Source organism: Otolemur garnettii, unplaced genomic scaffold (genome assembly GCF_000181295.1).
Source record: "Otolemur garnettii isolate 467f Iridium unplaced genomic scaffold, OtoGar3 scaffold00069, whole genome shotgun sequence".
Lineage (NCBI taxonomy): Eukaryota > Metazoa > Chordata > Mammalia > Primates > Galagidae > Otolemur > Otolemur garnettii.
In genome coordinates this window covers 7,342,127-7,353,694 of record NW_003852464.1, presented here as the reverse complement: position 1 = coordinate 7,353,694, position 11,568 = coordinate 7,342,127, and the positions used below count along the sequence as shown (strand labels likewise).

General features: G+C 43.7%; 1 protein-coding gene across 1 annotated transcript in view; it reads left to right on the top strand.

Annotated features, from left to right (window-relative positions):
* SEL1L3 (SEL1L family member 3) overlaps positions 1–11,568 on the top strand; it is a 104,965-nt gene that overhangs the window by 17,924 nt on the left and 75,473 nt on the right. The window contains exons 3-5 of the mRNA XM_023515335.1: positions 7,026–7,152; positions 8,788–8,909; positions 9,552–9,667. Of these exons, the coding sequence (XP_023371103.1) occupies positions 7,026–7,152; positions 8,788–8,909; positions 9,552–9,667 (365 nt within the window). The remainder of the gene's footprint in view (positions 1–7,025; positions 7,153–8,787; positions 8,910–9,551; positions 9,668–11,568) is intronic.

Below are 11,568 nucleotides of genomic sequence, written 5' to 3'. Positions count from 1 at the left end.
TTTTTGTTGCAGTTGTCATTGCTGTTTAGCTGGCCTGGCCAGGTTCAAACCCTCGGTATATGTGGCTGGCACCATAATCACTGTGCTATGGGCGCTGAGCCTGAAGCTAGCTGTTTCTTTATTATTATTTTTTTAATGGAGGGAACTTTTTTTATTTACGTTAGTCATTCACTGAAAACAACACCTGAGCAATCTCTGTGTAAGGCAATTTGCTACACTCTTTACAGAGAAAATGATGTTTGAACAGACTTGAAGGATGAGTAGATTTCTTGCAGTCAGAGAAGGAATGGAGGGAAGGGCATCCAGGCAGAGGGGAGGCTCGGGCCATGGCCCTGGGCGAGAAAAGGCAGCACCATGGGGGAATGATGGCGAACCTGTATCCCGTGACCTGGGGAATGCAGTGAGCTTTCATCTCACACGCCACCTTGGGTTGACTGTGGGTGGCTGCCTAGAGCATGGTGTTGAGAAGGATTCTGAGGCTCAGTCTGTGTGTAGTGAGAAAGTGTGTGTGCTGACTACTGTCCGCCAAGGTGTGGCAATGTGAACTGCAGCACCTTGGCTGGGTAGTCCTTTACCAGGGTAGAATCTCAGATGTGAGATGGGCAATTCACGAAATAAAGCCTGGAAAGGTGAGTTAGAAGCGTATTTCAAAGGTTCTTAAATGGCATGCCAGCGGGTATTAAACATTCTGTCTTAGCATCTATCTTTATGAACTTTGCTCTGATCTTCCCTCTTAGATAAGAAACTCCAGGGGAACATGGCGATCTCCTTCTTTTCCATTCTCTTTTCCTTTCACGGAAAATGCCTTCTCATCTTCAGATCCGGTGGATTATGATTTCTTACAACACAATTCCATTACAACAAAATGATTGAAAGTTAAATTAAGTGTTGGAGCCGGGCTTGCCTTGTCTTTGTGAAAGAACACTTTTATACAGCAGGACTATTCAAATCAATAGCGTGATGATACTCTTTGTAATTATAAGCTATATATTTGGCACTTAGAAAAAAAAAAAGCAAAAAACAAGACCTAGTTTCTTTTTTCCCCCGGTTAATGATGGTAGTCTGAATTTTTCAGTAATAACACTAATTAATGCCTCACATCTGCATTGGCCTTTTGGATTTTCAAAACACTTTTTCCATGCACATTGTCTCGGTTAATTCCCATAATAGTCACATGGGACAGACTGTGTTATTCTCATCCTTCCTTTAACAAAGGAGAAAAAACAGACTCAGGGAGCTTGTTTAACTGGAGTCCAAACTTCCTGATTCTTTGGACTTTACCGCCTCTCTGCAATATGCTAATACAGTCCTAACCCAGGTCCCAAATTAGAAGGGATACTTTTTTTAAAGTTGAATTCTTTCGATGTGAATCATCCCGTTTTCTTCACCCACTGGACTCTGTGTCTTTCAGGCAGATTGGGTGCCCGAGATTGAACAGGCTCCGAGGCCTGCTGGAGCGGCCTGGGGATGTTCCCTTCTCCCTCCTTGACCAGAAATGCACTCTGAGCTTTTGTTGTCTTCTTTCTTAGCCAAAAAAAGTAATACATGTATCTGGTTATAAAAAAAAAAAGTTCAAATAGTATAGAAAGGTTTGGGGGAAAGAGTAAGTCTCCACCCACCCCAGTCTTCTGGTCCTTTTCCCAGAAGCAAACTCAGTAGCAACAGTATCTTGTGTGTCCTTCCAGAAATGTTCTCTGCAAACATTAAGTGTTAAGTTGTAGCCCTGTCTCTTCCTGCCTGAAGGAGAAGGGACTAGAAAGTCTGCCCCACACTCATTAACAGTACTTAGAGACTTTTCTAGATCAACAGAATGCACAACTTCATTCTTTGCAGTGGCTCCTTAGCCTTCGTTCCATTGCTTGACAGCCTGTACTTTACTTAACCTTATCATCTGCTGATGGTCGTGCAGGTCCTTTCTAGCCCTCTGCTTTGAACAGCAAGGCTTCACAGAATGTTCTTATATATGCATCTCTGTGCATGCACATAAGAATGTATAGAGCAGGCGTCCTCAAACTACAGCCCGTGGGCCACATGCGGCCCGCCTAGGACATTTATCTGGCTCGCTGGATGTTTTTGCCACTGCTGCCTGTCCTGCTTAGCCGCCAACTCGTCCTGGGGCCCTCAGTTTGGCCCTCCAATGGTATGAGGGACAGTGGACTGGCCCCCTGTTTAAAAAGTTTGAGGATCCCTGGTTTAGAGGATAAATTAGTAGGAGTAAGATTTATTTATTTTTTTTTAAGAATAACATTCTTGGGGCTGGATGAGGCGGTTCACACCTGTAATCTCAGCACTTGGGAGGCCAAGGCGGTGGATTGCCTGAGCTCACAAGGGTTTGAGACTAGCCTGAGCCAATCTCTAAAGCAATCTCTAAAGATAGCTGGGAATTGTGGCAGGCTCCAGTAGGCCCAGCTACTTGGGAGGCTGAGGCGAGAGAATCGCTTAAGCCCAGGAGTTTGAGATTGCTTTGTGCTATGATATCACAGTGCTCTACCAAGGGTGACAAAGTAAGACTCTGTCTCTTAAAAAAAAAAAAAAAAAAAAATTCTTTAGAATGTTCTAGAATGTTTGATTTCCTTACTAAGTCACTTTACACTGCCTAGTATCCTGTTTAGGGGAGAAGTTCTGACCTAAATCATATGTGATGGAAAATTAGAGCGCTTATTCTCAGCCTTGGTTTTAGACAAAATTAAATGCCCCGTTGTTGCTGCCTTTTTAACATCTCGTGTTTGGATGTTATGGCATCACCTGTGCTCCAGTTCTACTTCTCCAAGTTGGAAAATCCCTCCTCCCCCCCACCCTGTTTCTGCTTGCAGACTTTGAGCCATGTGGTTCCCTGTGTTGAGATTGTCTCTGACTTCTCCGCACGTGGCTGAGGATCTCAGTAGTGTCAGTGTGGTGTGTTTGAAGTACATCCCATGAAGCGCTTTGTTGCATGGACACAGGACTTTCTGCAGAGCAAGGTGGCTGTGTCAGAACTCTGAACTGGACAATCATCTTTGTGACCCCCCAAAGCCCACCCCACCCAGGGATGAGATGACTGGGGCTCCAGTGAGCCTCTGGGGTGCTGGCCTTAGTGCTGAAGCAGGATAGCTGTGGGGACTCCTGCAGACCAGGCTGTAACCTGAAGGAGGGGCCAGAATAGGTGATGGTCATTTTAAGGCAGCACCAGCTATCTAACCAATATATTAATAGAAAGATTTCAGTCTTAGCCACCGGTATAGCTGCACAGGGCCATGCTGGCAGCTGAATGCCAGTCGTGGTTCTCTATGGAAGGACTTGTGGGGGAAACGGTCAATAAAAAGCTCATTCATTGGGCAGCGCCTGTGGCTCAGTGAGTAGGGCACTGGCCCCATATACCGAGGGTGGCAGGTTCGAGCCTGGCCCCGGCCAAACTGCAACAACAACAAAAAATAGCTGGACGTTGTGGCTGGCGCCTGTAGTCCCAGCTCCTCGGGAGGCTGAAGCAAGAGAATTGCCTAGGCCCAAGGGCTGGAGGTTGCTGTGAGCTGTGACACCACGGCACTCTACCAAGGACAACAAAGTGAGACTCTGTCTCTAGAAAAAAAAGGCTCATTCATGGGTGTGTAGTAGGGCGGCTGGGTTCGAGTCTTTTTTACCATACACCCTACAACTAGACACGTTTTTCTTATCTCCAAATGAATGGGTTTGCACCCTGTAATACCTGATCTCTCTTCTTGCTCTAAAATTTGAGGAAATAATGCAAGCAAAACAGCCAAGGAGGAAGTGTTCTAAACGTGAACTGTTTTCCTAGCATTTTGGTTTATGTCTTGATGACAAGTCTTTTTCCCTCCCATCTTAACTTCCTCATGCAAAGGATTTGGGGGAAGGATTTGAAAGAAGAGAGGTCGTTATTTAGCTTAGGCCACATGGCTTGTATTGTACATTGTGGAAAGTGTTTGGGAAAAAGTAAATTGGTTCAAATCCTGAGTTGGCCACAGTTATATTCATTCATTCATTCATTCATTCACCAAAGACTGTATTTATGGAGTCTCAGTTAAGTGCTGGGCCCTGTTCTAGGCTGTCGGGATGGAACAGGGAATGAAGGAAGATCCTTGCCTTCACAGAACTCACAATGCAGGGGGAATGAGAGAAGCTGCTAGATTTCTTTGGACCTGAGTTTTTCTATCTGTAAGTTCTTTAATGGTGAGTGGCGCTGATGCTGTTCCTCCCCATTCACTGCCTGGGACAGGCAGTTCTAATCAGTTATAGCTCTCCAGGCAGCCGCAGTTACTAGACAATCAGCCTGGGTGCGATCCTGGGCTAGACAAATTATAGAGCTCCCAAATTCATTCTTGTTAATTACTTCTAATTATAACAGAAAGACAATCTTATACTGAGGGGAAGCGACAATAGAACTCCAAATTATAGAAGTATTGAAGCTACAGATTTTACAAGAAATCTACTATCCTTTTGGTTTTGTCGGATACAAAAGATGTGTGTGTGTGTGTGTGTGTGTAAAATTATTTCAGATCTTTGGGTCTGAGATTTTCCCTTAGAGTCTTTTGCTACAAGTTGTCCTGTTTGACCCACTTTCCTTTGATCCTTAGGTAGAGGACGGGCACAGCAACATGCCCTTTTAACTCTTTTCACTTTGGAAACCTCCTTTGTGAAGCCTCTTTTTACTGGAGTCAGGATGGGCAGAATCAAATCCCGTCTGTTTTGACAAATGTTTCTGCCACACACTAGATCACTCAACAGCAATTTCTAGCAGAAGGCTTCCTAGGGGTCTAACGTGGCCATCTGGTCTCTTATGCTCCATTCAACATGGTGGAAGCCACACCAAGATTGATCTGGTATCAGTCTCTTTGGGGAGTTTTTTCCTCCAGATTCCAAAGACATGTTAGCAGCATTTCCATTTCTAATCCCCCTTGCCATTCCTGTAAAAGACCAGCAAGTCCAGTGTGCCTAAATTAAGATCAAATCGCAAACAACAACAAAAGTTATCTCTGTTGGAATTGATACTTCCATCTTTGTGGATTTCCAAATGTACCTTCATCTGTAACAAAGCAGGTAAGTTTGTAGATACTGGGGGGGGGGGAAATGGTGTAGTTAATTCTATCAAATACTTCGGTATACACAGGGCCTAAAATGCTAAAAACTGCTCTTATAATTTTCAAAATATAATGAACCACGGTTACCTCTCCACATTATAAATTATTTTTCTTTAGGAAACGAGAACTGGGACGTCCAGCATCCCAGGCCAAGTCTCCTATAATTTGTGCTAATGTTGGTATTTGATGACTCCCACAGAAGTCAGCTCTTCTCTCTCCAAGAAGCCCAGGAAAATAGAATGTTCCCGCCATTTAATCATAGATATTTAAAGCCAGGAGTGTTTTAAGAAAGAAAAAAGTGTCCTTATTCTTAGGTTGAGTTAAGTGAATTTTTTTCCCTTTGGTGGGGGGAATATGGAAAACAGAAATTCATACTTAGCCTTGTTTAAAGCAGTAGGTATTAAATATAGATGAAACGACTCAGCTTTCCCTTTAAAAATTGTTATGGACGTCCCTATGGTTTTTTGAGCTACAGGAAAGAATTCTCCCACGTTTGTGAAATAAAGTGGAAGACTTTCCAGTTTTAAGGTGTACGGTTAGTAATTTTTGCATAGGGTAGTGTGTTGAGTTTGTGTGGAAAGTCTGTGCAAAAGAAAAAAACACCGGGCCAGGTGCAGTGACTCACACCTGTAATCCTAGCACTGTGGGAGGCCGAGGCAGGTGGATTGCTTAAGCTCAGGAGTTCAAGACCAGCCTTAGTAAGAGCAAGGTCCTGACTCTACTAAAAATAGAAAAACTAGTCAAGTGTTGTGGTGGGCACCTGTAGTCCCAGCTACTTGGGAGACTGAGGCAAGAGGATCACTTCAGCTCAAGAGTTTTCAGGTTGCTGTGAGCTATGATGCCAGGGCACTCTGCCCAGAGCAACAGAGTGAGACTCTGTCTCAAACGAAACAAAACAAACCCCCCTCTGCTCCCCCCCCAAAAAACGCTGCAATTTTAAGAGCTTAGATTTGGAAACCAAATTGCTTGAGTTTGAATCACAGTTCCACCTCTTATTATGATCCTTTCTGAGGCTTAGTTTTTCATTTGTTAAAAGGGGATGAGATAAGAACTTACTTCAAACTATGAAGTAGTTTGTAGTGAGATGTGTGAGATTATTCCAGAATTGTGCTTAGCATACAGTAAATGTTATTTTGGCAACTGTGCCTCTGTTTCCTCAACTGGAGACTGGGGATAATAATGAAGATTAAATGGAGCAATGTATATACATTTTTTTCTTTTTTTGAAAAGAAAAGCTAGGCTACAGTGCCATCATCATAACTCACAGCAACCTCAAACTTCTGGGCTCAAGAGATCTTCCTGACTCAGCCTCCCAAGTCGCTGGGTCTACAGATGCCAGCCACCATGCCCTGCTAATTTTTTCTGCTTTTTTGTAGAGACTGGATCTCACTTGTGTTCAAGCTGGTCTTGGACCCCTGTGTGCTCAGGCTAGTCTTGAACTCCTGGCCTCAGGTGATGCTCCCACTTTGGCCTCACCAAGTGCTAGGATTATAGGCTTAAGCTACCCACTGCACCTGGCCGTGAAATGGCTGCAGTGGTGTCTAGGCTTTAGTGAGTGTGGTGGAAACATTAGCTTATTGTCACAACACAGATTCAAAATGCTTTCCTTAGCATTAGTTTGAGAAGTATGTAAAACGGTTAAGAATATAGAAGCCTGAGTTTGGTTCTATGATGTATTAACTTTCTAAACTTAAGCTTGGGCTTTTCATCTGTAGAATGGGACTAATCATAGACTGCTTCCTAGGGCTGTTAGGAAAACTGAGACGGTCTCTGTAAAGTGCTTAACACAGTGCCTGGCACGTCCGCAGCGTTCAGTAAACGTTTGCCAATTATTGTAGGCTGCCTCATTTCAATGTTTGATGGGAACTGGGCAGAGGGTTCTAGGAAGAGTGTGATCTGGGAAGGAATGCTTTTCTGGAGAGAACTGAAAGGGGGTCATTTTGCTGTTTGTAGATGTGGCTGTCCTTCTCGGCTTTCCCTATGCCTCCAGCGGAGAAAACACGGGCATTGTAAAGAAGTTCCAGAGGTTTCAGAACCGAGAGCTGGAGGCCACGCGTCGCCAGCGGATGGATTACCCCGTGTAAGGATGGGCGGCAGGTGGGGGCTGGTCGGGCTGTGCTTGTTTTATCGTGGACCAGCGCAGGCTAGTAGAAGAACACAGCTATCGTAAGGTGCTTTGCAAAACCTGTTGCCATCTAAATGGCTTAGACAATTTGTGGACCTGAAGACCTCAAATTAGTCTTGAATTATTCCTGCGCTTCGCAGCCCTCAGCTTGCGTAATAGGTGGGATCCAGGAATGAGCTGAATAGGCAGCAAGGTGTTGAAGCCTGAGGCCTTGCGAGGTTTGGGGCACAGCCAGCCAAAGCCAGTACAGACCGCAGCCTCGGTTTTCCCTTTTCCATCTTGGAAGACTGGTTGAGCTGCCTGAAATCTCACAACTTCTGATCTCCTCCACCGAATTTGCAGCCCAACCCAGGTATATATATATTTTTTCTGCTGCTGAGTTCAAGATGCTGAAAATGGTTCCTGGTTCACCTCAGACTAGATGGATTTAGCAGAGTGATTTAATTCTTCCCAGGCTGTCGCTGTAGAAAAAGATCTTGAGTCACTTTATTGAGCGTATGTTCTTGCTAAGCTTCCTTGTAATAACTTATCTTCATGAGCTTGCTCAGCTGGGTGGGTCAGGAGGGAGCTGTGTGGCACCATCTGTTTGCATATCGTACCACTGATTTGGAGGCCAGATTATAAAGCCCAGAATATTCTAAAGGACTTGTTTGTATGTATCCCCAAAGAACCCGGGGCTGCTGCTACTTCAAACCAAACTGTGAATTAGTTACTGGGGTATGTGGAGGGAAGTCGATGCCTTTCTTTTGACCTTGATTCACGTTCCATGCAGAAAATGCAATTATTGCCACCTCCTCGTCTTTGAGCTACTGGTCACTACAACAATGGGTGACATCAAGCAGGAGTTCAGCAGATCTTTTCTAAATGATTAATGGGCCACCCATCTTGGCCCAATGTATCCTAGTTAAGTTGGCCTCTGCTATTTCATCCTCACTCTAAAAATCAGAGATGTACGATTTAAAAAAAAAAAAAAATTGAAATAGCCCCGATCCAGGAATGGAGTAATTAGATTAGTTGTTCTATGCCAGGCAGCCAGAATCGTGATACTGAATAACCTAATATGGGCGTTAGAATAGTGCACACGTGTCCTAGTTTTCACATAGCGATGCCCTTTGTAGCTGATACATTTTTCTACTTTATGATTTTTATCTTTGAAAGAAACAAAATTGCTCAAAAAGCCCTCATTATGTTTCTTTCTTTTAATCACAGAAATTAGAATAGCTTCTTATCACATCACCTCTCATTAAAACCCAGATTTTGATTTTATGTCTGGCTTTATAAGCCTTCATCAAGAATTCAGATACCAGGCACGTGAGATTCTCAGAGAGACGCAGAAATGGTTTATTGGCACAAAGTAGAGGGTCCGCTAGTTTTGGACAGGGAAGCTTAACTTCTGTCTTTGGCAATTACTCTAACTACCTCCTTTGTCTCAAAAATCAGGCTCTGCAAGCGGATCTCCCGTGATGAACGTGAAGGCAGATTCAGCCCTTCATTGGAAAGAAAGCAATTTACTCAGTCATTGTTAACTGTAATTACCTGTTCTTGGATGATATCAATCTGCAGAATTTTTTTCCCCCTTCACTTTTATAGGTTCACTGTTTCACTGTGGCTTTATTTACTCCATTATTGCAAGGCCAGTCTCTGTGGGATCCTCTACTTTGTTGATTCTAATGAGATGTATGGCACCCCTTCCGTGTTTCTTACTGAAGAGGGTAAGTACAAAACAGATCCTTTACAACAATATTCTAAGTTTCTTATGCTCTATTGACAGATTCGTCTGTCTAGAAAAAGGAAGATATTGTCAGCGTGGCAGCTTGGCCAGAGCAATGGTTTCCAAACATGGGCTTCTGATGGAGCTTTCTTTTTCTGGAAGCTTAAAACAAATATCTTATTGACAAAGGGATGTATTTAGAAATGCATTTTGCAGTCTTGCTTTTTGTTTAAAGGAAAAGGGATTTAGTCTTGTTAGCTTCTTAGGATGATTGTTGAAAAGGTATAGATCGGTTCAGTGCCTCTGGCTCAAGCGGCTAAGGCACCAGCCACATACACCTGAGTTGGCGGGTTCGAATCCAGCCCGGGTCCGCCAAACAACAATGATGGCCGCAACCCAAAAATAGCTGGGCGTTGTGGCGGGCGCCTGTGGTCCCAGCTACTTGGGAGGCAGAGGCAGGAGAATCACTTGAGCCCAGGAGTTGGAGGTTGCTGTGAGCTGTGATGCCACGGCACTCTACCCAGGGCGATAGCTTGAGGCTTTGTCTCAAAAAAAGAAAGAAAGAAAAAGAAAAGGTATAGTTCTACTTCATTCATTCCTGGGTATTTTTAGTCATGTTCATGAGTCTTAATTTTCCTTTTAGGCCATTTGCATATTCAAATGCATCTTGTCAAAGGAGAAGACCTCGCTGTAAAAACTAAATTCACCGTACCTCTGAAGGAGTGGTTTCGACTGGATGTCTCTTTTACTGGAGGCCAGGTATCTGTACGCACGCTCCGTCACCAACCATACAAGCATTTTCCCTGAAAGTTAAGCATTGCTATAAAGCCAGGGAGCAACCAAATCTGCAAAAGCAAATTTGCGGTAAATGATAGACTCATTACAACTACACACTTGCTAAATCAAACTTTTATAGATGGGAGTTTAAATCATAAGAATCCCATTCCATTTAATTAACTTTTAAAGTGCTTCTTTCGATGATATTGTGAATGAGTAAAGAGTATAGGCAGATCTATAGCCGCAGCGATCTGAGCGATTCAGTCCTTTCCCCCTAGGGAAGACAGGCTTTGTGGAGATAAATGTTCAAACAGCCTTGGCCATGTTTGTGTAATGTTATCAGATCTGCAACTATTTTGGTTTTTTTTTTTTAAAAAAAGGAAATTTATTGGTTAGTTCAGCCAAGAAATGGTTTGACTGTTTTTGGCAGTTGAAATAATTGCTTTATGTTTGGCATTAAATAAACCCATAACAGCTAACAAACATACGTGATAATCCCAGTGGGGTGGAGGTTTTTTAGCCACTTTGTGCTATAAAGCATTGCTCATAACTGTTTCAAACTCTCCCAGTACCAATTTTACGGATTATGGCAAATCTGCTGTTATAATTGAAGACAATTCCATTTTCTCAATATCCGCGGTGCCAGTGTGCTACCTTTTTCTGGTTACTTGATTTTCTCATCAGCTTTTCTTATTGATTTGTGATGTTTCTGTAACAAAACGGGAAGAGGTGTTTTGTTTGCCTTGTGCATTAAATGATACACAGTCTTCCCCGGGTGTGTAGGTTCGTCATGTTTCCCTTTCTCCAAAGAGAAAAGAAATCAGGTCAGTTCTTGTCGCCTCCCTGAGAAGAGTCTGTAAAATGTTAGCTGGGATTTTTTGGAATGTCTGTTTTCTTAAAGAGGTTAGAGGACAGAGCTGTGGTCCACGTTTCCGCTTCCTATCTGGGTGAGGGTTCTGTTGGGGTTCTAACTTGCTGCTCCCTCCTAAGGAGGAGCTCCGTGCTCTGCATCCTGAGACAGATAGCAAATCATCAGAGGAAATCCACAGATCTCATTTTGCACCTGCTGGATGCAGGGCACTTTGCTCAAGTCACTCACAGGCTATTTATGGAAGTAACATTACCCAGGTGAAGGGGTGTCACCAGGCGAGCTTCATTGCTAAATGATTCAGATAGATTCCCAGAGGGGAGACAGCACTTCATGCTGGGATGCTCAGGGAACGTTTCATGGACAGGTCTCTACGTTGGGGCAGAATTTGGATGGAGAAGAAAGGAGAGGGGGCATTTTCACACCTTAGTGGGAGTCAGCCGATAGACCAGTTTGACTGAAGTAGGAAATTGGCAGACTGTGGAAAACGAATACAAGAAAACAGGTCTGTCTTTAGTGCTAGAATGGGGAGGATCTTGAAAATCACAGGATTTGGACTTCAACTTGTAAGGCAATAGCACATCCTGGAAGACTTCTGAGCTGAAGAAGAGTAGAAGTGGTCCTCTAATGAGAAAGGTGAATTGAATGGCAGGGTGCCCGGTAGGGTAAAGGGGAGAGAATTAGAAAGTCTAAATGGGTAGGAGAAAGAGACTATGTAGACTTTAGCCCATTTTTCCTTCTTTCTGTTGCATCTGGTCTCCCTATAATACATGCAGGGTCCAAGCGATGCTTTCTGCCCCCAGTCCACCTTGGCAGTGGGACTGCCATGCTCATTGCTTTGACCGAAGAGGACAAATGACTTAAAGCAAATGGTTAGTTCAGGGAAACAAGTGGCTTGAGTCATTCTCTTTTCTGAAGCAACAAGTTGTATGGCTGAATCGGGTTGGTTCTGATGGGTTAGTCAGTTTTTCATTGATACAGTGTTGTAGCTCTGTCATTGAGAATCTAGGTGGGC